The sequence below is a fragment of the Rhinolophus sinicus genome, linkage group LG01 (genome assembly GCF_036562045.2).
Source record: "Rhinolophus sinicus isolate RSC01 linkage group LG01, ASM3656204v1, whole genome shotgun sequence".
Lineage (NCBI taxonomy): Eukaryota > Metazoa > Chordata > Mammalia > Chiroptera > Rhinolophidae > Rhinolophus > Rhinolophus sinicus.
The window spans coordinates 160,497,318-160,520,664 of NC_133751.1; the positions used below are offsets into that span (position 1 = coordinate 160,497,318).

General features: G+C 48.7%; 1 protein-coding gene across 6 annotated transcripts; it reads left to right on the forward strand.

Moving 5' to 3' along the window:
• The first annotated feature begins 4,258 nt into the window (after positions 1–4,258).
• HOXD4 (homeobox D4) lies at positions 4,259–22,974 on the forward strand. 6 transcript variants are annotated; one of them, XM_074338369.1, is made up of 6 exons: positions 4,261–4,396; positions 11,796–13,523; positions 14,062–14,175; positions 14,672–14,696; positions 14,977–19,035; positions 19,575–22,974. In XM_074338369.1, the coding sequence occupies exons 5-6, from the start codon at positions 18,606–18,608 to the stop codon at positions 19,904–19,906; spliced, it is 762 nt and encodes a 253-aa protein (XP_074194470.1). In that variant the 5' UTR covers positions 4,261–4,396; positions 11,796–13,523; positions 14,062–14,175; positions 14,672–14,696; positions 14,977–18,605; the 3' UTR covers positions 19,907–22,974. The 6 variants fall into 6 exon arrangements, with proteins under 6 accessions (XP_074194450.1, XP_019594898.1, XP_074194470.1 ...); XM_074338364.1 differs by having other exon boundaries at positions 11,796–14,175; XM_074338349.1 differs by lacking the exons at positions 11,796–13,523; positions 14,062–14,175 and having other exon boundaries at positions 4,259–4,396.
• Positions 22,975–23,347: the final 373 nt, after the last annotated feature.

Here is a 23,347-nt window from a genome sequence, read left to right on the forward strand (position 1 = left end):
GCTAGTGTCTTTGAGCGCCGCAAATAACTCTTTTCCTGAGTCAGGAACAATTGCCTGGGCTCACATGAAGGCAATGTCCCGCTAAAGCTTCTATTTGATAAAAAAAGAGGTGGGGGGTTACATACACCCACACTATAAAAATACATAAATAAATGTAGGGGAGGGGGCGCTTTCTTTCATTCCAGAGAGGACTGGCTAGGCTAGCCTAGCTTTATTTTGCTCTAAGTAACCCTGCTAAGATACTGTGAAAGCTTTGAACTTCACAAAGGACTCGAGTTGTAGGCCCAGTGAGGGACAACCCGGAGCCAGGTTACACCACAGCTTATTCCGCTGAGCCCACACTGATGCTGGGGTTTGGGATCTGTTATTAACAAGATATCCATTTTCCATTCGAGGCTGCTCCTGCAGCTGCCATTTTATGAGAGAAAAGGAGGGGGAAGAGGGGCAGGAGCGAACACGAGAAATTCAAGTAAACTGACATTTCTCCCTGCAAAAGGGAAAGCACCTTTATCAGGTAGACATTGAAGAGCTCTCTGCTTTTTCTAGATGCATTTATTTTTAAAGAGGTACATTTTAATTTCCAGAGTGGCATTTATTGCAGAGGTAAGAAAATGGAATCCTAGAAAATGAAATTAGGCCTAGATCACCCCCTCAGGCATTGGCGGGCTGTTTGCATGCCACTTTAAGGCCCAGGGAAATGTTGGCATTGATTAGGCCAGTGGCAAAGCACCATCTGACTTTCTATCCATGGAGGAGGCTGTGGCTGTGGCATTGGCTGACCTGAGCCAGGAAAGACAATTTTAAGTCAAGGGTGGCTCAGGGCTTAAGAAACATTTGCACGAGGGGAGACAGCTGCAAACGTGCATGCTGGATTTGGAAACGTTTCGCTCTGTGTGCTGCCTGAGACTGCTGTTGGCTGACACACAGCAAGGATGCCAAGTACCTTAAAGGATGGCTAAGGAACAGCCTGGGGGTGGGGGGACAGTAAGCTGGCCAGAAACTGGTGCTGGCTAAATTCCCGCTGCCCTCCATTTATAGGATTCCTCTATTAGCAAAATTGGCTGCCTCAAGAATACTCCCCCAATATTACGTTTAGAGCCACTGATTTGGGCAGAACTCTACCAGATGGGGGACCTGGTGTGTGGATGGATGAAATAACGGAAGGAAGGGGAGGTAAAAATGTCCTTATTTCCTCTGTGTTCTGTGCTGCTCTGTAAGTGCTGTACCTCTGGCCCCATCATCGCCCTAACCACATGGTAAAATCGTAGCTTATGTATAGAAAAACTGTTGCAATTACTGGTATATTTGAGTATTTGTACATATACAAATTTGGTAATGTTTTTGGTATATATTTGGTGGATTTGTACATATACATAGATTGCACATGTGCAAAAAGTGTTGGTAATAAATGTAGATACATGTTTCCTTTGTAGATGTGGAAAGCATAGATTTATCTCCAAATACAGAGCTTGGGGAATTACACATCACACACACCACCTTTTTTTTCCTACAGTGGCTAGAAACCCATCATCCCGGTGTTTCATGCAGACAGATTCGCGGTGACGAGAGCAGAAGATGCCCTTCTAATTGGCTCAAATCTGTAAACATTCAAGGGTTGCGGCAACAAACGAGCAAATATTTTTGCTGCAGAAATTTGCATAAATTTTGAAAGAACCCTTTGCAAACCCAGGTGACTGCTTCTCTGCCTTGGGCTGCTTAGGGAGTCTTCTTAGAGAGGTCTGTAAACCATTTAGAGAAAAACAGAACCCTCTAATGTTAACACTGAATGAAAGAACCAAGCCTTCTAAGTGATTTAGTTTCTCTGTTTGCAAGGACCAGAAACACACAAAAGAGGGTGTAGGTTTCAATGGTTCCTAGAGAAAAGTCAGTTCAGGGACTGCCATTTTGTGAGGTTCCACAAAGCTCAGCACACCCCTTACTTCTGCACAGGGGGAAAAGTGCAAATGTCGCTGCCTTTTCAGTGCAAAGAGTCTTTTCCTAGCCTTTCTTCCCCAAGCTGAAAAGGAAGGCCATAAAGCTCTGCTTTTATTTGGGTAGAGGAAAATTGACAATTGAGATTATATCTCAGAAAATTTTAGAATTGAACAATCTCTGTTCTGTTCCACATGTATAATAGACCAGTGTAAAGTGTTCTAGTTTGGGAGGACCCAACAACCTGCCCCATTTTCTGTGTAATTAAAAACATTGTCTTATTATTCAATGCAGAAGGTGGTGTTATTTCACACCCAAACTTGTGTCCTTTACTTCCCCTGTTTGCTGAATCCTTGGGCATCTGGGGGTAGACAGGGGAAGAGAGAACATTTTCATGGACTCTGGCTGCTGCTATGGTTCCCTCCAGCAAAGTTAAAACCCACTGACTTTTTCCAGAAAGAATATGACTTTTGCTGACAGATGGCAACAGAAGTCCTTTAATCAGAAACATCCAAGGTCATCGAAACTTTTTCAAGGAATATAAATGGCCATCTGCAGAGGGTGCTAGGCACTTCCTGCTTAAGTCCACGTCCACTTAGGTAGTTACTGGGTGTGAGGATGTTAAATAGCAGAGAACTTACACATAGATATCCAATGCAAATATTTATAAACATATTAGAAGTCTAAAGACAGTGTCCTTGAAAGGATGGGGGTCGGGGGAGGAGTTACCTCTTTCAGGAAGGTTCTGAAGCCTGGATGGCCATGCCGGTGCATTAATGATGGAGGGACTGCTAGGGCCAGCCAAGGACATTTACTTTCAGCCGAGGTTCACTGGAGCAGCTCATATCAGAGGTGCTAAGGGAATGTGACCCCTGCCTTTGAAGAAAAATGACTTTCCCCCCTAAGGATGAAACTGGGGAGTCCCTCTTTTCCTGAATAAATGAAGCCTCTCTCCTCTTCAATACTGCATTGAATAGGCTTTATAATGGGCAAACATTTTGGGGGCCAGAGAAGAGGGAAGAAACTAGAACTAAATTCCATTGAAATGAGAATTGCACTTAGAGGAGACTTACAGCAAGGGGTTTCAGAGGGGGTCCAGAAAGGTGGCTTCTCCTCTAACCCAGGACTGAGCAGGAGGGTGTTTCTGCTCAGATAAAAGCCAGACGTTGGGAGCTCAAACTGTTATTTTGGAGAAGTTGACAAGTATCTAAAACCATTTCCAGCCTTTGAGCTGGTTGGTGACTCTCCTACCCCAGAAACCCCAAGAAATGGGAGGGCCCCCAATTTATGTTGGAGAGGGGTTAGGAAGGAGAGCTTGATTTCTTGGCCTGCAGATTCCAGGTTTCCCGCGCAAGATCACTGACGCTGTCTTGCCAAGAAATTAGAGGGGCAAAACCCGAAAGTGCTTGGCTGCCTTCCAGAGCGGGGGCTTTGTGAGGGGAGGGAGGGGAAGTCGAGTGCCCCCTGTAAGGGGAGATTTGGAGGGAGGTGACTGCCAAGATCACCAATCTAGGCGCCTGGTCAGTACACCGTACACCCCAGTCATTTTCCCTCTCACATAGAGCCAACCCAAAAAAGAAAAAAATAATTCCTAGAAAAGGTGGGAGAGAGTCAGGAACTACTGAGGCAAGAGAGGCAGAGAGAGCAAAGGAGAAGAGAGCAGGGAGGAAGGAAGATGAAGAAGAGAGACAGAAGGAGGGAGGAAGGAAGGGGGTAGATGGGGGGAGAGAGAGAGAGAGAGAGAGAGAGAGAGAGAGAGAGAGAGAGAGAGAAGGGAGGGAGGGAGGGGGAGAGGGAGAGGGAGAGAGAGAGAACAGGAGAGAAGAGAGAAAGAGAGGAAAAAAACATGGCGCTTGCAAGCTGTACGTGCAAAATCCGCAAGGAATTGCAGTAAATTCCTTTTTGTTTGAAGAAAATTTACAACTTGGTAATAGACCTTTTTATGACCTATTTGCGGTCGTCATTGGCTGCGGCTGGTCATGTGCAGGCGCCGCTTGCCTTCACGGCCCTTTTCCTGATTTCCCAGGCGAATTTCCCCCCGCATTCTGCCTTCCTAGAGCCTCACCCCCTCTTTTTCTAACCTTTGTCTCTGCAGAGGTGGGCTACAGTCGTCGGCTGCAGGAGTGCGGGGTTCACGGCGGCCTCGGAACCCACCGGGCGCTCAACTTGGCCCTACCGTGGCTTCGCTCCGGGCGCACCGCTGCCGCCTCCGGAGCCGGTGGGGAGCCCGGAGGGCGGGAGAGCCCGGAAGAAGCCCCAGGCGCCGAGGCCCCCGCTGGCGCCGACACCGCCCGCCAGGAGCAGCCGGCCTGCTCCGGGTGACCGCAGCCGCGCGGTTCCGACGCAGCTCGTTCTCCAGCATGAGCGGGTCCCTGCCGCCCAGAGTGCGTGCAGCCAGGCAGCGCCTAAAGGATTACAGCAGCCGCCCCGGCCGACCCCCCGCCTCGAGCTCGGCAGTCTCCGGGTAAGAGTCGTCCCGTTCCCCGCCACCTACGCTTCCCCGAGACTTGGGGGTGGCTGTCTGCGTCCCTCTGCTCCCTAATCACTCCATGTCTGAGCGGGTGTCCCCAAGGGTCCCGGGTGGGGTCTGGATGAGCTCAGAAGTCGAAGAGAAGCCCCATTTCCTCTGGAGATTTCGAGAGGTGGATAGCGGCAGACAGGATCCCACCGCCTGTATCGAGAGCCCGTCAATCCCCCAACCTGGGAAGAGTGTGTAGATGGTTCCTGGACGTCTCGGCTTTACTGGGGGTCCCTAAAAGCACTCTGTAGTATAGAGCAGAGGTCTGCGGTTTGTTTGTGGTCAGAGGTACCTGGGAGGCAAACAGGTGTTTTTTGAGGATTGGGGCTTGGGGTGGGGGTGGGGTGGATTCTGTGTATCCAGGATGTACTTAGTTTGTTAATCTAGGTTTCGGTGGGTGATGCTGACTTCATTTCTAGGATTTATGGTTTATTGGGCCTTGTGTATGAGATGGAGTTTTAAATATTTTAAACTGTTTCTCTAGTTCTTAGTGAATTTTTGTAACAACTCAAAAAAGCTTCCTCCCACATCTAATAATCCGAAAGGTGAACTTGGATTATTTTATGCCACAAAATGGATGCATATTTTGGTAGGTTACAGTATCTGAAAATCTGGTGCAGGTTTTGGGGAAAAAAAACAATTAGACATTTCAAAAATGAGAAGCATATCTAAGTTCAAACATCACATTATGTTTATTTGCCATATTAAGAAAAGTGTATTTTGCTCTTTAAATGTACAATTGTGTTGTGGTTTTTGTTGCCTACAAATCAATATTATATAGCAACGTTTTCCCCTCTACTTTAAAATTATTGAACCAAAATATTATCTGAGTTAAAAGAAAATCCTTTGTAGAAAAAGAATGCTATTTTCTCCCACTGATTTTGAACGGTACTTGAGTATGTAGTTCTTAAATCCTATTTCCTATTTACTCATGGACACATGAAATATTAAAACCTTTGGACAATCTGCCGCATTGCGCATGGCATGAACCTGAGCATGGCGGAGTATGGTCTCCAAAGCACCCAGTGGCAAAATCTAACTCAATGTTGCCCCAAATATTCCGCTGTAACCGTGTTGGCCTGTTGGCCGTAAAAGCATTTCTGAATAATACATAATATCTTTTTAGAAAGGTATTTTATAGCAATTAACGATGGAATCGCGCTCGTTTCAAAATGGAGGGCCACGATTTGTGGCTAGTTGAGGTCTGTGAAATTGTGGTGGATCACTATGATCACTCACAAATAAGAAACTGAGTATTTTAAAAATTTGTAATGTCTGTATTTTGTAACTGTTTCTCTACTATGGTACAATGGGTGTTGAGATTATTTTTTCATATTGGTCAAAAGCATTACCTATTGAAAAGCACGCCCCTGGTCGTGGGCTCTTAGGCCCTCCCCAGGCAGCTCCAAAGCCTGCGGATCCCCTAGGTTGGCTGCCACCACGATGGGGAGTGGGGAGGAGCTAAGGCCATGATGGCCAAGCCCTGGTGTTCAGAAGTTCAGTCGTTTTTCCCTGGGCTCTGTGGCTGAGCACGCCCAAGTGACTAGGAACCTGGGCAGGCTGCAGGTCCGATTACGCAGCAGAGGGTGATGTCATGGGCAGATAGATATGGAGGACTGAAGGGCTCTTTGTAAGTCCCCGTGGTAGCATTAAGAGCTTATTGGAACTAAATGGTCGATTGCATCTAAGGGAATAAATAATCTTCAAATCACATTTGAACTCAGGCCACCTTGTCCACGAGGAAACTAGTTAACGCTTTTGCCACTGCCGGAAACGTTCTCATTGTCCCTGTTAAGCCAGTAAAAAAAAAAAATAAACGAAATAAAAAACACTTGGACCCTAAGAGTTCACAAGCCAGAGAGTGTAACTCCCAGCATCCTTGGCCTGAACCTCTATCCATTTATAGACAGGGAGCCGATGGCATGTCTGGGCCGTGGTGTCTACGGGTCAGGCTGTGAGCTGGGCTTGCGCTATCCCCGAGGACCAGGAAAAAGAGGAAAGCTCGCTATTGCAAATGTGGCCAAGCACCAGGGCTGAAAAACAAACGTATTTTCCTGTCAGATGGTCCTCCAAATAAATATATTTCGCCAAAATTCTGTTTTCTGAGCTCGAGAAGCTGGGGAAATCGGAACAAAGACAGTATTTCACTCTGGGCTGGCAGGCAGCTGTTAAGAGGTATTTACGGCCTTGCCGCAGTGCGGCCGCCGGGCAGGGCACGCAGGGGCACCGGAAGCTGAGGAGAAGCCACCAAGAACTCGGAATTCCGATTTAAGTCCAATTTAGGGCCACTTTTCCGGAATTGGTATGAACAGATACCCTCTTTCTAGGAACTGGTCCCTTAGACTTAATAGTTGTGCAGAATGAGGGAGAAGTTGTGCTCTCTAAACGTAGGGTGTTTTTCCTCGCCTTGATTAATGATTCAGGAGATATCGTGACTAGATGTGAAATTGCTGATCCAAATGACAACTTTATGAGTGTTCATTGGTAACGTGGCGATTTTGCTGGTTCCGTGGAACATGGCTTGCAAATCAGAAAGGACGGTTGACGCTTTTAATACAAGTTTTCCTAGAAAAGAAAATTATATTTTCTGTCCCTTAGATATAGGGCATCCAAGCTCCCCTGCAGTTAGGCGCTGAAGCAATGCCTAGAGCCGCACCCCGCATAGCCCCGAACCGCCTGCCACGCACGCTCACCCGGCGTCCGGCGGCGCATGTGCAGTGAAATAGCCCGCCTGGGGATCCAACCAGCAGAGCACTATGGGGGGGGAGGGGATAAGTGGACTCAGCAGGAAGATATAACCCGATCTCTCCACTCCTCCCTCCCTCAGGATTCGCTACTCATCTTTCCTTTATTCCGGCCTTCAATCTAAATATAGCTGAACATCTTGCCCTTGACCACGTTTTCAATCATCTTGACTCACACCCCACCTTAAGTTAAATCTGTACTTTAGAGACTGCAAGTATGAGCTAGTGGCCAAAGGGAAACCAAATCTTCTTTCAAGGTGTTAAGTAAAAACACACACATATACTTAACACCTTAAAAGAAGATTTTGAGAGAGAGAGAGAGAGAAAGAGAGAGAGAAATCCTCAGGGAAGTGTATAGATTTTTTTCAGCCTGGTGCTTTTGCTTTGGGGGAAAAGCCTTTCCTCTTGGCGTTTGTTCAAACCGCCAAACTTCAGCCAATCCTTCAGCCGGACCATTCCCGGATCTTCTTACGCCAGCGCAGCACGTTCGAGGGCTCTGCGGGGGGCACGCGGCTCAGCGGAGAGCGGTCAAATAAATAAATAAATGCACGGACAAACTGGAGGGATTTTCCGCTTGGGCTCATCTAATTAATGGAGGATGCACGCTTCTGGGCCGCGGGCCTGTTGTCAGTGCTGGAGGGAGTGCCGTGGGGGCGGCCTTAATGCCCTCTCGATTCCTTCTTGCCGCCGCGGGGGACACTGCAGGACTAGCTCACAGCCTCTGGTGCGGGGAGACCTCCGCCCCCACGCAGAATCCCCGGCTTCGGGTTTCCGGGCCTGGCGTAGTCCCTCTGTTCAGCTGTCTGGTGCCTTGTCCAGGAGGAGGCGCTGTAGGACAAGCGTCTCGAGGCTGCGGCAGCGCAAGAGTAGCCCCGGGCGCGAGCGGGAGGGGGGAGGAGGAAGGGGAGGACACGTGACCCCCCCTCCCTCTCCCCGCTCTCCACCTCTGCTCTCGAAGTGCTTTCCGCCTCTGATGGTTGGCTACGCTGCGCCCAACTCCAGGGGCTGCATCCGGGGATGGGCAGCAGAGACAGGCCCGAGGCCCGGGAGCCTGAAAGCAGGTTCCGGGGTGGCAGGTCACCTCACTTTCTCTGCCTTCCCGGAGGGGGCGCGATTTTCGCGCGCTGGGCTCTTAAGAACAGGAAAGTAGAGTCCGGTGATAGGGCAAGGCGTACCTAATCCGCGGGGGCCCAGCGATCCCCCTCATGATGGGCTGCTGTTCTTGCCACTTTCCTTTCCTGCAATCCCTGGTACCCAGAATGGGCAACTTTGAAAAGCACAGCGTTCGGCGCCTCCGGCAGGCTGACGGGCCTCGCCATCGCTCACCTAGAGCAATACCTGAGTTTCTGAATTTCCTTGAGGCTCCCTCAGAGCCATGGCCTATCCTATTGACTTTTCGGCTTAAGAACCCTGCTCATCTCTACTCTGTACCACACCGGCCACACACCCTTCTCTCATTATTGCGCCCATTACAGGCCTATGGTGGGCTCCTTGGGGCGTTTCTTGCACCGGCAGTGGCACCCAACTTCAACTGGCTCTGATCCAACCCCACTGATCGATCCTCCATTGTCTCCTGGCAATGCAGTCGTTTTCCTCCCTCTTTTCTCTACTTCAAGGCAGTGATTCTTAATGAAGGCCTGCATTCAAATCTTGTTTATAATGCAGGTTCTTGGGTCTCACGCCAGATTTCTTACTATATCATAATGTCCTGGACCTGCATTTTGTAAACAGTCTCCCCCAAGGGCAATTAGGATGCACACTTCTGTTTGAGAACTACTGGCCAACAGTCCCTCCTTCTTTTATGGTTCTCCTGTTTCCAGGGGCCACATTCCCTCTACCACTCAGGACTCCCCATAGTTTCTGGGGCTCCCTCCCTAACTGGGTTTTATAATGTCCTATCCCATAGGTTGAGGAATTGCTCCTATTTGGAGAAAGTGATATTGATCTCTAGCTTACTTGGAGATTTCAGAGGTGAGTAGGTTCAGATTACGTTGGTTCAAATTTTTAACACTTACCTGCTGTGTGACCTTAGGCAAGTAGGGAAAACTCTCTGCGCCTGTTTCCTCATTTGAGAAGTAGGGATAATAAGAGTACCTTCACGTGTTATGAGGATTTTTACCTATACAGCACTATGTGCCAAGCACTATTCTAACTGCTTTACATACATTAACTCACTGGTTAAGTACTTAAAAGTGTTTTAACACATAACAAGTATTCAATATGTGTTCCTTATCATCAATATCCCTTTTCTGCTCAGCAATCATGTCTAGACTTTTAGAGCTGAAAGAGACCTGGTTTACTCACCCAATCCTTGAATTCTATGGAGAAGACAAGCCTAGCCTTTGTGACACAGGAAGTGGCAGACTCAGGAGAACATAGTTCTGGGACTCTTCCTATTGCTGTAATAGGCCTCATAGCCCCTGCCTTCTTAGGTCTCAGTGTCTGGCACATGTCTACAGGTAGACTTCAGGGCCATATCCAGGAGGAAAGTGGTCCAAGCTCCTCAGTGGGCAGATGTCAGGTAGGGGAGGCCTCACGCCCACACAGGCACATCTGTGACTCATACAGAGGGCTTACGGCCTTTCCAGAGAGCAGGCCCCATTGTCTACCCCCTGAAGTCACCTTCTCCACCATCTATCATCACACCTACCAGGGCAAGTACCCTCTTTTTCAGGCCCTGGGCAAATACTCTCTTTTCAGTTTCTTGAAATTTGGGGTAGGGTGGAAAAGCAAAAGGCCGGTGGGCAACAGCAGGGGAGACCAGGAGTGTCCCACTCCCCCATAATCTGCTTGTGTTCCAAGATTTGGGTTCCAGGGCCATGGCTGAACCATAGATCCCACGTTGGGCCATAGTGATGCTAAGGTGTCTTGGAGAGGCCTTATCCCTAAATCACCATCAGCTGTTCCAGCCCTTCCAATTTTTGAAATTCTTTATATCTTTTAAAAAGTTATGTAAATACTACCTCAGGCTACAACCTGCACACATGGACACATGCCCTGCAACCAGATTCCACCCCCTCAACCCTGGCTTCCATGACTGCTGCCTATAGACTTTTCCTAAGAGGGCCTCTGTAACCCTTGGCTAAGCTTCCTGGTCAGGTTTTCTCTCAAAACACACAGTCTCTTCTGCTATCCACCACATCAGGTGGAGTTGGGCCCATGGCATACAGCAGCACTGTAGCCACCTAGTCACCCCCAACTCCTGTGCCATATAACCTTAGATGGACACCCCAGACCCTGCTCTTCTTGGGATCACTGGAAAATTTTCCAGCCCCTGCCCCCACCATGAGATTCTGTCCCAAGGCCCATTCTTTTGGATCTCATCTCTCATTGAGGTTTTCTTCTGTAGTCACCTTTTCTTCCCAAAAGACACCAAGCCAGAGCGCCAATGAGTGGATTCAATTGTAGGGGGTAGGGTGGGGGTAGCAGGAGAAGTGTTCTTTCAGTAACACAGCACAGTGCCAGGAATATGGAATCATATTTCTGTCCTGCTTGGGACTCCCTGATCAGTTCTTCTCTGGCTCCACACCCAGCCTGTATCCCTAAGTGCCAGGCCTGGGCAGTCTCCTTCCTCCATCTGTCCCTGGCCTAGGGAGTTCATCTAAAGTCGCATCCACACCAATCCTGGTTGTGCATACATTTAGTTTAAGGGGAGAGCTTAACACCTCCTCTGGGCAAGAAAACTCTTAAAAGCCAGTATTAGAATATTCTTTTCTGCCACACAGCAGGAACCCTAGGGTGGGCAGAGGGCAGACCTCCTTACATTTTGAGTGCAGCTGATGCAGCTCTGGCTTTTGGGTCAGGGGGATCCCTACAGGGACTCTATCTCATTGATAGCTCTCTGGGCAGGAATTCCCAGGACTGTCTTTTTCCAGCTAAATGGGGAGGGACAGTGACTAGAATCTCACTTTACCCAGAAACAAATTCCTTAGAGGTTTTTCATAAGGCTTTGACCTCTCCTCCCCTACCCCCTCTTTCATAACCACTGCCACCACCATTGAAAGTCCTTGGGAAAACCCCCAACAAATCAGCCTAAGCTAGTCTGCTGTTCCCCTGGGGCTCCACCTTCTTACTAGACCAACTTTGCTCTTCCCCATATCTGCTCTCTCATTCATCTACAGAAGCCCAGGACATGGGGCAAGGGAAGATTGTAGGAGGGGGATACTCTCCTTAATTACGTTGCCTGTCCTAAGATTAGAAAGTAATTGAAGATGTCTGCCTCAACGTCTTCCTGTCTTTCCTCCTGTTCCCTACACAAAGCTCGTTTCCTGTTATTATCTAAATATACAGAGTAGGCTGTTTGGTTGTATCTTCTTATGTAAGCCACAGTGAAGACTGCAAGAAAGTCCCAATCACCATCCTTCATTACCATTCATTCAAAAAAATATCTGCTAAGCCCCAACTAGCTAGGTGCCAGGCAGGCATTGTTTCAAACACTACCTCCTCATCCTGGTCTCCTTAGCCTTACCCCACCCCCACCCCCATAAAAAGCTCATCACAATTGCCTAGAAAGTTATACATCCTTTAACTAATTGTTATATTAACTTAAGGTAAAATCAAGAAGCTTTTCCCACCCCTCAAACTTTTATTATTTTTTACAGTGTTTAACAAGGACTAATTTTGAAGCTGCTCACCTAGTGCTAACAGGATCAGAAACCATTTTTTAAAGGGTTGGTATTTATGCATATTTTGAAAACATGCTATCAAGTGAAATAGAAAAAAATCCTCTTAAGTTATTAATGGGGGGCAGGGACGCATGCATACAGTCTGGGCTTACAGCCCCCTGCTTTCTAGCTAATGAAAGTCAAATCAGGAAATGGGTTTAGAAATGCACGGAGCATATGTAGGTGGAAATTAGGAGGCAAATTTCCTCTTAATTGTAGAGAGGGATCTCTTTCATGGGCTTAGTGGGACTTGCAGATGAGAACTTTTGCAACTAAATTTGATTCACAAATCATATGTGTATGTGCTCCCCAAATCTCCACGGAACATCCATTCTTTTCATTGGAATCATAAAAATCACACATTTTCACACTGTTTGGTGGCAACTCTGGCAGGCTATGGCAGGATGCTGGGGGTCAGTCCTCTTTTATTTACTCCTGTTGGTGGGAGTTCAGGGCAGCTTTCCCACTCCACCTCCCCCAAGCACAGAATATCACACTCCTCCATAGAGCAGCACTAAGGCCCAAGCTCCTTTTCTTGGCTTTCTCAACAGGAGAGTACACTCCTCCCTGCTCTCCGCTGTCTTAGGCGCTCCCTCTCCTGAGTGTGGCACTGCAGGAGGGGAGGATAGGACCCACCCAGGTTTGGGCCCTGGACAGGAACGTGAGCCCGGAGCCCTGTGGTTGGGGAACTGTGGGAGTGGGGACATCTGACTTCCTGGGCTTGGGTTCCTTCAGAGCTTCATTTGCTTCCTCACACCCTCTCCCCTTCACACCAGGGCTGTTTTATTGTTTTATAACCTTCTTTAAAGCTTCAGTTGCCAAAGATTCCGATGGGGCTATTCTCCACTTTCTCACTTTACCAAACCCCAAGTCTTGCTGTTTTAAGCAGTTTGGTCACTTGCAAAGGCTTTCCTTTCAGATCTAAGCAAATTATAGAAACCTCTGAGCATGCAGCTACCTTCAACTTTGCTGAGCCCATGCACAACAATACAGAGCCAAGTGTTAACTCCAACTGCCACCCCACCCCCAAGCCCACCCAGCCTCTCCTTAACCATCTTTTTTCTGTTGAAGCTTGAACAAAATCTCAAATAACTTCTAGTATAAGCAGTAAAAAGTGGCCCTTGGCTTTCCTCTTTGTTTACCACATCCAGAGCTAGAAAATGATTGCAATAAAGGAGGTGATGGTACTCACAGTGAATGCAGTCAGAGACTCATGACATGCCCAAACCAGCCTTTTCCAAATAGCACTATCTCCCAACTTAAACAGACATCTCTGAAAAGATGCTATTTGAAAAGCCCGGGGTATTGATATGAATATGACCCCTCCCCCCTCATCTTGGATATTTGGAACTATTTAGATGTGAGAGAACAGTTGCAATGAACCTTTATTTAGTGAATAAAAGTTTAAAGCCAAAGGTTATTTATGGTTCTGCAGAGATGGGACCTGAGTGGCTATTTACGAGCACGTGATTCCAATAAACTTTGTTTTATGGCTTGAGAGTTGACAAGCCAAAATATAATTCCCACCATAAATTAGGTTAAGAGCATACAAGTGCAGATGCTTGGTTCCTGGAGCAGCGATAGGAAAGTGAGAGGCTCCAGCTAGCACCCGGCTCAGGAGGCGGTTCTACTCCCAGCTCCCCTGCCCACTAGGAGGGAAAACCAGTAAGTCACTTATTACTTTTTCCAGGACAGCTCCAGGGGTGGGGGATTTATCTGCCTCTCTTTTCCACCTGGGGTGGGGAGAAATCCCATCGAAGTTAATTCTAATTTTAGCTTAAACCTAAATTAACAAATAGAAAGGGTATCGGGGGTTTTCTCCCCTCCCTCTGGACACAGAAAGTTAGGAGTTGAGGGATCCCACCTCACAAGAGGGACTTACGGTCTCTCTCCTCCCCATATGTAGCATCTGTTTCAGAAGTGGAATAAGACAGTGGTAGTCCAGGTGGAGAGAGAAAGGATGAGGATGGAGATGGCTTTGCCTCTGAGATTTTTCAGAGAAGAATGCCATCCTAGAATAAAACTAGAGGAGACTGATAACTTAAAGCTGGACACCAGCCCCTGTGAGGACCTCTGCTTTGTAAAATTGCTTTCTGGATTCTCCAGCAGCAATGCTGACAAAATGATGTCATATCCATAAAGCTGGATAACAATCTCAAGCATTGCCATTTACCTTTAAATCCATCGATTTTCTTCCTCCTAGGTTATCATTTGGGTCCTCATTTCCCTTGGAAATTTCTCTTTGTTTTGAATTGGAGCAGAAGTGGGAAGACAAGTCCCAGCCAAACCTGGTCCTTCTTTGGGAAGGAGAAGACAGGTTTGGGGGGCACTAGTTTGGGGCTGGGGAATTTGAAAACAATCTGAAACTGGAAAAGGGGGCTGAATTGCTCCCAACGCAAGACAACGGGAAGCTGGGGCTGGGGACAGATGAAGCGGCTGCTCCCTACCCAGTGGACCTGAGCCCACCCAGCCGATTCTGCAGAAGGAAACACACAAAAGGCCCATTTTCTCCTCGTTTCCCGTTTTCCCACTGGGGAAACTCTGTTACAAGCAGACTGAGTAGGGCCAAGGAACCAGTCAGGTTTTGCCCAAGGGAGGTGATTGGGGCCATACTCTCCTACTCCGTGGGTCTGCCCTTGAAGACTGCGTTCTCCCGCTCCGCGGAAAACTTTGCATGGTTCTTGGGGGTGGGCACCCGAAACAGGGAGGTCTGGGTATTGGTGGGGTGTCTGGGCCTTGTCATTTTTCTGTGTATCATCTCTCTGCTTTATTATCCTGTGTAATTTAAGTGACCCCCGTTTTCATTGCAACAGGTTCAGGACCACGAGAGACGCCGCTGTAAGTACCTTCCCGTTTCTTCCGAATCGCGAGGAGGCGGTATTGATAGCTGGGGAGGTGGTGGGCAAGGGCCGCACCAGGGGAGTGGGCGGGTGGAAGAACGGCCCAGCCTCCCCTGGCCTGGCGCTTGGAGGGAAGCTCGCTTTGGAGGTGGAGGCTCTAAGCTGAGTTCCTGGAAAGATTTTTGGGGCCTAGTTCACAGTCACCTAACTAAGGAAATGTGCCGCGGGCCCTCGCCCTTGTCTTCTTGAGCTTCCCTGGACCTTCTGGGCTTTCCCAGGTCTTCCCAGCTCGCACAGGTGCAGCTCTGCCACGGAGTACGCTTCTGTTAAGAGCTTGCAGCTAATTAGCAGCCCGCCCTATTAACAAGTTGCGGCGAGTATCGCCTTCTGCTAGGACCAACGTGCGAAACACCAAGACGACGCGATCTCCCTCCGCAGGCCAGCCCAGCTTAACCCGGTCCTGCCTGGACCAACCTTCTCTTGTGTTTTATAAAAATAAGAAAGAAAAAGAGACAAAAGAAAAAATGTAACCCTCTATGGCGGGTGTGTTGAGTGGATCCGCTTCTGGCAAGTGCTGCGATTCTGAGCTTTAGGTAGAGGTCCCTGCTCGCCCCTCCCCCGGCCCCAGCCTCCGCGGTTTGGGCCCTGGGTTGGGGACACGGGCCGAGCGAGGAGAGAGGAATACGGCCCTTCCTGGTCACCTCTGCTTTACTGTAACTGCAATTCGATAATTTCTGAGCCAGAGCGGCTGGTGTTGCAGGCAAATATTGGGGGAGAGGGAAGGGATTGGGAGAGGTGAGGTGGACGCATACATTCTTGGGGTCCTGGGCTTGGAAGTTAGATCTTTCTGAGTTGCACATGCCGCGGAAGACAGGTACATTTCTGAGGAGGCCCGTGACGTCTCCAGGAAGACTGTCTCATTAAGATGATGGCAATGGCAAGAGAATCATGGAAAACACAGCGGCCCCTCCCTCACTGCAAAACGGAGATAGTTTTATTTTGATGGGAGATGGAATATGTGAGGGTGGTAGGACTCTGGCACCCTCCCTCTCTCGTGAGACACTCTCTCTACAGGGTCAGAGATGCTGGGACATGGCTCTAGGTCAGGTTTCTTTGCCATCCAGCTTGTCAGCTTAGTAGACTCCCTGGGTGCTGCGCTCAACCCGAGAAATGGAGATTTCACCAGTACAGAGTTCCCCTCTACAAATCAGGCTAGCTCAAGTGAACCGGGTTCTGGGCTCCAGGCTGGAATATCTGGTGTCTCCAGGATCCCCTTGCCTTGCCCCTTTCCTGCCGCTACCCTGGCTCTGGGGTGCTTAATCTCTGCTGAGGCTCCTTGCTTGAAAACCCACTTTCGGCGCCCTGTAGCTGAACATAGCACAAAAACCGGAGAGATCAAAAGCATTCGTATGAGCAGTTGTGCAGGAGGTGAATATTTAACGCTTTTGTTCATCAATAACTCGTTGGCTTTGACCTGTCTGAACAAGTCGAGCAATAAGGTGAAATGCAGGTCACAGCGTCTAACAAATATGAAAATGTGTACCCTCACCAGGTCCCCACCTGGCCCAGCAGGCTCCCCCAATTTGTCTGGATAAAGCCTAGGCCCAGTGTCTCCAGGAAGGTGGGATTGTTGGGAGCACTTGGCATTAGGGGAAGTTGGGGGAACCTCTCTCGGACAAGGGAATTGGGCATGGGGCAGCCTCAGAGCTCTTGTTAGAATTGGCACCTAGGAAACCCCTACAAAGTCGCCAAAGCACTGGAACCAAAAGATTGGGGTATAGGGTAGAATGTGCAAAGTGCAGAGTAGAAGCAGGCAGACAATTTTGCCAGGCTGGGGGAGCGGAGGGGAGTCTCCCTGCTCCATCCTACCAGGCCCAGGCTAAGGTTTGAAACTAATTTTTGAATCATGAGGGGAAAATCAAAACAATTAAAAAATTTTTTAACACCTCTGGCCTACGATCAGTGATTCAAAAGCCCCACTTGAGCCAGGGTTTCTCTCTGCCCCTGAAATCCATCAGGGCCCTAGTGCATCTGTGCTGTTGGTGCCCTGAACCGAGGGGTGAGCCCCAGACAGCGCCCAGGCACTGGGGCGGGTGCAATTCGTGAACTTTTGTACTCTTGTGTGCTGCTGTCGGCAACGCAAAAATAATGAAACTTTCTGATATGTTTGTAAATGATTTCGAATGACCCCTCGCCCTGCCCTTCACCATTAGTGTGCCGGCCCCAGCCCAGGGCGGCTCGGTGCCTGCAAGCAGCGCCTGCCTCGGGGGTCTGCAGCAGCAGCAGCCGCCGGATGGAGAGGCCAGCCGGACTCAGGGCCCAGGAAGGTAAATGTGCGACTTCGTGGAGAAATAGCTTTGTCAGCCAACCTGGCTTGCCCGGGCAGTGGATGGAGGATATTCCCCTGTTGCCTCTTTCTTCTGCCACTGAGGGCATTTGCTCCTTTCTGGAAAATGCCACATGATAGGGGGTGGTATTTGGATCCAGAGAGGGGGGTAATAAAACCTCCATTTCTGGGATGGATTATTTTTTCCTTCTTTCTTTTCTTAAGAAGACTGTCCTGGCTCCTTGGCTGCTGGGTAACCCCCGTCCTGGTACAAGGATGGGGAACTCGTTGCTGCAAATTGCCACCCAGCCCTTCAGGCTACCTGAACCGTCTCTGAAAATGCGGGTGGCTCCGAGGCCAGGGCTGGCAGCCGTCTGGGTACCCGATTTGGGTGGAACCCGGAGGTAGTAACGTTGTCTATATATACCCTGTAGAACCGAATTTGTGTGGTATCCACATAGTCACAGATTCGATTCTAGGGGAATATATGGTCGATGCAAAAACTTCACATTTCTCCAAAATAGCCTGAGTTGGAAGGATAGTCCAGAAGCAGCCGGGTGGGTCAGTTGCCTCTTTTTGTTTTATTACCTTGGACTCCAGCAAGATCGACTGAGCCTGGTGTCACAGAGCACCCTTTTCTTGGAGAATCTCCTCAACTTTTAAACAGAGTCTCTTGTGTAAACCCCTAATTGGTTGCACGAATCCAGGGCGAAAGGGCTAGGTTTCGGGGGACTGGGGAGTGAAATGGGAGGCCAGGTAGCCCCAGCTGTGCCCTGGAAGAGTATGTCAGATGGTGCCAGTGAGGGGACTGCCGCATGGGAAGGAAGCAAATGGGAAAGCATGCAGGGTCCTTTGGGGCTCATTTGGGTGAGGTACAGATACCCTCACCACCTTCCTGGCCCACCCCTCAGCTGTACCGGCTAAGCCCGGCTTTGACTAGATGCACCCCGGCTAGGGCACTCGCAGAAAGCTTGGCGGTTACTCATTGCCTAAATTGATTCTGGCCAGCTAGATTGTGGTAACTTTTGGGTGACCCTGACGAAGACAAAGCCGGGACTCGGCCTTTGTATGGCAGAGTCCCTGTTCCCGTGGCGGGGCTAGAGCCTGGCCTGCCTGGGGTACTCTGCCTAACTCAGAAGCTGCCTTGTCTACCTACCTGCCTTTTGGTGCTTTACACACCAACAGATATGGGGATTCATTCCCCCTTGAACTGTACCTGTTTTGGGGAGCTGCTTTCAGGTGGGGTGAGAGTGTACTTCGAGGTTAGCCAAGTCAGTGGCAGACAAAAGCTGTGATTACCTTTGGGGAATGAGGATGCTAGAGGTGAGAACTACACTAACATGTGCTGGGGCCCCTCAAATGTGCCACAGCAAGTCACTTGATTACACGTATGTTATTTAGTTAAATTTGTAAAAATTATGAGATGCTCACCAACCCGGTGATAAACTCGCTCCCTCTCTATTGGCTGGCCTGGTCACATGGCCGCCAACTTTATTCAGTTGACAGCAAGTAGGAGGGCCCTATGGAAGGAGAAAAAAAGACAACACGAGAAAAATTAGTATTTTCTACCTTCTGAAATTAATGGCCATGAGTTCGTATATGGTGAACTCCAAGTATGTGGACCCCAAGTTCCCTCCGTGTGAGGAATATTTGCAGGGCGGCTACCTAGGCGAGCAGGGTGCCGACTACTACGGCGGCAGCACGCAGGGTGCCGACTTCCAGCCCCCGGGGCTCTATCCACGGCCAGACTTCGGTGAGCAGACCTTCGGAGGCGGCGGTCCCGGGCCCGGCTCGGCGCTGCCCAATCGGGGTCACGGGCAAGAACCCGGTGGCCACTACAGCGCTCCAGGAGAGCCGTGCCCGGCACCCCCGGCACCCCCGCCCGTGCCCCTGCCTGGTGGCGCCCGGGCCTGCAGCCAGCCCGGCGGTCCCAAGCAGCCGCCCCCCGGGACCGCACTCAAGCAGTCGGCGGTGGTCTACCCATGGATGAAGAAGGTGCACGTGAATTCGGGTAAGGCGCAGGCCCAGCGACCTCCCAGTCCCCACTCCAGCCCGGCGGCCTGGGCCCCGGGAAGGGATGCGAGTGGGTGGGGGCATGTGGGGCTTCAGTGGGAGCTGCAATTACTCTCTCCATAAATTTTTATAGCTGAGGGAGCTGGCCAGGACCATGTGGCTGGCTGCTTGTCTGTGGGCTAAAAAGGGGGTGGAGATGGGGGTGGGGTGGGGGTCAACTCCATTTTCAGAGCGCAAGGAACACAGAGGAGAGGGGGTTTCCAAAATACTTGGAAATTCCCGAGCTTGTGGTGGTCCAGGGAGAGGGGAGCACAGTTGGGGATCCCCACTTATGAGCGTGGGGAAGTGTGTGGGTGTCAGGGAGTGGGTAGGAGTGAGCGTGTGTGCTGGGGAGAACTGGCAGGCGGGAGGGAGAGCAAGCTTGGAGCTCGGGGAGGGCCTCGGGCTTCGGGGAGCTCCAGGAAGTGAGCGTGGTGGCTGGGGGCCTAACTACTGGCCAGGCCCTGACCTGACCGTGCTGTCTGTTTTGTCTTGCAGTGAACCCCAACTACACGGGCGGGGAGCCCAAGAGGTCTCGGACGGCCTACACCCGGCAGCAAGTCCTAGAACTGGAAAAGGAATTTCATTTTAACAGGTATCTGACTCGGCGCCGTCGGATTGAAATAGCTCACACCCTGTGTCTGTCAGAGCGCCAGATCAAGATCTGGTTTCAGAACCGAAGAATGAAATGGAAAAAAGACCACAAGCTGCCCAACACCAAAGGCAGGTCCTCCTCGTCCTCGTCTTCCTCCTGCTCCTCCTCAGCCACCCCCAGCCAGCATTTGCAGCCACTGGCCAAGGACCACCACACGGACCTGACGACCTTATAGAAGTGGGGACCCTGGGCCCATCCCTTCCTGCACTCCCGGCTGAGCCGAAGCTGCGGGGGCAGGCCGGGCCTGCTGTCACCTCGCTGGGCTCTAAGGTACTGTCGGGTGGACCTGGGACCTGCAGGCCGCCCTCGGACTAGGTTAGCATCTTGCCCGAGGGCAGCCCCCTCCCTGGAGCTGGGATGGGGGTGGGAGGGGGGCGGGATTCTCTCTCTAAGTATATTATCACATGGCAGGAGCTACTGAAACATAAAACCTTGGCGAGTCATTAAACTCATGAAAATCTCTGCTGTTGGATTTTGAATTTGCAAATGAAGGTTGAATGCTTTATCCCAGTGTGAATTTGAAAATCCTCCCCCACCCCACCCCTCCAGGGAGCTTTGTGGTTTAATAATGTGGGGGAGTTGAAGCAGAAGGTTGGCCACCCCTGTGCTAGGTGCTTTCATGGAAGCAGGAGAGCTGGGCCAGGATTTCTGAACTTTCTGGGTTGTCTATATAATTTCCAGTGTGAAAAAAATGCATATATATTTTGCTCCTAGTAGCCCCATGCCCAAAGAAAGGAGTCTGAGAAGGAAGTGGAAACGGGTTATTTTATGTTTAGATTATATTTGCTTAAATATTTATTTGTTGGGGCAGGGAATACAGAAATAACTGACATCTTAATGCCAAAAACCTTAAGACTGTGAAAGGGGCTGAGTTTCAGAGAGCAGAATCAGAGATGTGTGGACTTAACTTCTGGCTCTAACCGGCATTTTGAACTCCACCCCCTCCCCACTCCCGGGAAATATGTGTAGGAGACCCTTAACCCTTCTAGAGGGAAGCAAAGGGTCCACTCAGAGTTGAGTTCTTGAAAATATATTTTCACATGTGCTTTTTTCAGCATTGTGCTTACAACCAGTTCTGGGTAATTAAAGGAAAGGAAAAAAAGGAAGAAACAAATGGTCCAACATTTTCCTTCTGGGGAAAGAAAACAAAACCTCTGTGTTCTGGGTCATTAGATAATGACTGAATTTTCTGTTCCAACTGGATTCCAAATGCCCAAATGCCCCACATAGTAGTATTTTATAGGAATTAGTGTATGGCCTATATTGGAAAGGGGATGGGCAGTGGGGAGAAAGTGGCAAGATGAGGAAGTCTTGCTTTAAAAAAGAAAGAAAAAATGAATTAAATCCAGAAGTCCACAAAAGTTGATTTCTTCCCTGAAGTTTTTATTTTTTAAACAAATCTAAGGAAGTTTTTCTCAGCGTATTAATTAGAAGCAGAAATGGTAAAAGTATAAAAGTTTTCAGGCCCTCTCCCTTGCTTTGAGAATAGTGGTTTAAAACAATCACTCAAACAACAGGAGAGATGTTCTTTAGTCATTTTTCTTATGTCTTGCTTGGGAAGGGTTCAAAGCTCATTTTTCTAAAATGCTGACCCTTAGGGATAAGGGGGAAAGAGAGAGTCAAAGGTAATGACCAGAGTTCATATACTCAAGTGAAACAAGGCTTTGGAAGTTTAAACCCCAAAGCCTCGGGCTCCAAAAAGAAACCCCTGGTTGTAGCTATCGAAAAGTGACAAAAAGCGGGAGGGAGAAAGGGTGAGCTTGAAAGGAAGATTCAGAATTGGGGTTATTTTTTCAGTGTTTCAGAACACTTTGGAAAGTTTCAATGGTAATTTTAAAAATACGTTTAAGTGGAGGGGGGAAAAAACTTTTTCTGCAGGCCTGTTCTTTGGTTTGGTGTCTCCTGAGAGCTGAGGGCAGGTATTCACTGGAGTCCCTAGGCTGAAATTCCACTTCTCTAAAGTATCTTCCAAGCCTTGGTCTTTTGTATTAGACCCTGGGGACAGCTCTTTGTTCCTCCTTGGGGTGAGCCTGGCTCTCAGACTTGCACATGGCAATACTTGAATATCGGCACGTCGGGATATTAAAGATGGATATTCCTGCATTATTCACATCATTGTTTCTATGACAAAAAGCACAGAGTTCATACATAGTCAAGATGTCTTTTTTCTGACGCCCTCACGTTGAGAAGCTGAAAAGGTATTTTACTGAAGTTCGGCTAATTTACAGAATCAGGTTCATCCAGAGGACAAATTTTCTATTCGATTAGCTGTATTTCAGCCGGGAGGACTGACCTCTAAACCCTTAACCTTTTGGACTCTAACTACCCTTCTCTTCTTTTTTCCCCTCTAACACGGAAAGTAGTCTTTGGATGTAGCATTTGAAAAGAGCTGCTATCCTTGGGCAAGTTGGAAAGTTGCTAAAATTCTTTCCTAAAACCCAAATCTGTGAATACATTGAATTTCTCCTTGAGAGGAGGAAAAGCATATATTATCACAACATCCAACTACTATATATTATAGAGAGATTATTATATAGATTTCCCAGAAGTTAAGGTTACCCCAGCTTCAGACCAAATGCCAAAACCACTTAACTGCCTTCACCCCTGCCCCAAAAGAGAGCCAAGAGGCATATTTTGATGAAGAAAATCCAAGCTCCTTCTCAAACATAGCCCCACAACTTAGGAAAGTAACTTCATAAGAGAAACAACTTCTTTGTTTATAAGTCTCAGCTCTCCTTCTCAGCTTCTAGGGATTGTCTTTTGAAATGTTAATGGAGCCTGGATGGCCCAGAGGGCAATCCTCAGCCCTGAGGTCCCAATTGGACTCCACTGTCCATTTGGGCCCACAGGAGTGGGTCAGGGAAGAAGCAGGGGACCCCATAGGTCAGGGAAGGAAGTGAGTTTCCATCTGGGAACATGCTCTGGAGAAAACTAGATGTGGAAAGTCTCAGTGCCCATTTGCTTTTATTTGTTTCCAGTTTGTTCCCCCAAATATGAGCCAGAAGTGTTTGTTTAGTGTTTTGTTTTTTTGGCTGTGTTTGGGTCCTGATTGGGGTGGTGGGGGGGTTGAAATGTTTGCTGAGGGCACTGCTCCTCAGACTCCCATCTCACTTTGTCCATTGCAACCTTTTGTTGGGAGATGACATTGTCAGTCCATGGTGTCTGTTCACACAAGATGCTTTTTAAATAGAATGGACCAATGTTCTGCTGCCACTGATTAAAGTATTATTTATACTAATTGTTGCCTGTAGTTTTGATGTAATTCATTGATCTATATTTGAAATAATAAAAGGTATAGCAAAATTGCCCTCCTGTTTGGTGCCTCCACAGAAGCATCTTCATTAAGTCTTATGAAAGCTAACATTCAATATAAACTATTTTTTTTTTAATTTTCTGCGGTGTGCCTAGCATATGAAGGTTAAACTGTGTAAGGTGAAGCAATTCTATCCTTATCCCCTCCCCCATATATACATAGTTCCAATTTGGCCACCAAATTTTATGAGTATTGAAAAGCCTGGGGTTGAACTCAGATTGCTGGGGGTGGGCATTATTTTTTAAAGGAAAATAAGTTACTGGGCTAAAAGGAGGCTCCAGATTGGCTTTCTGTGTGGCCCCA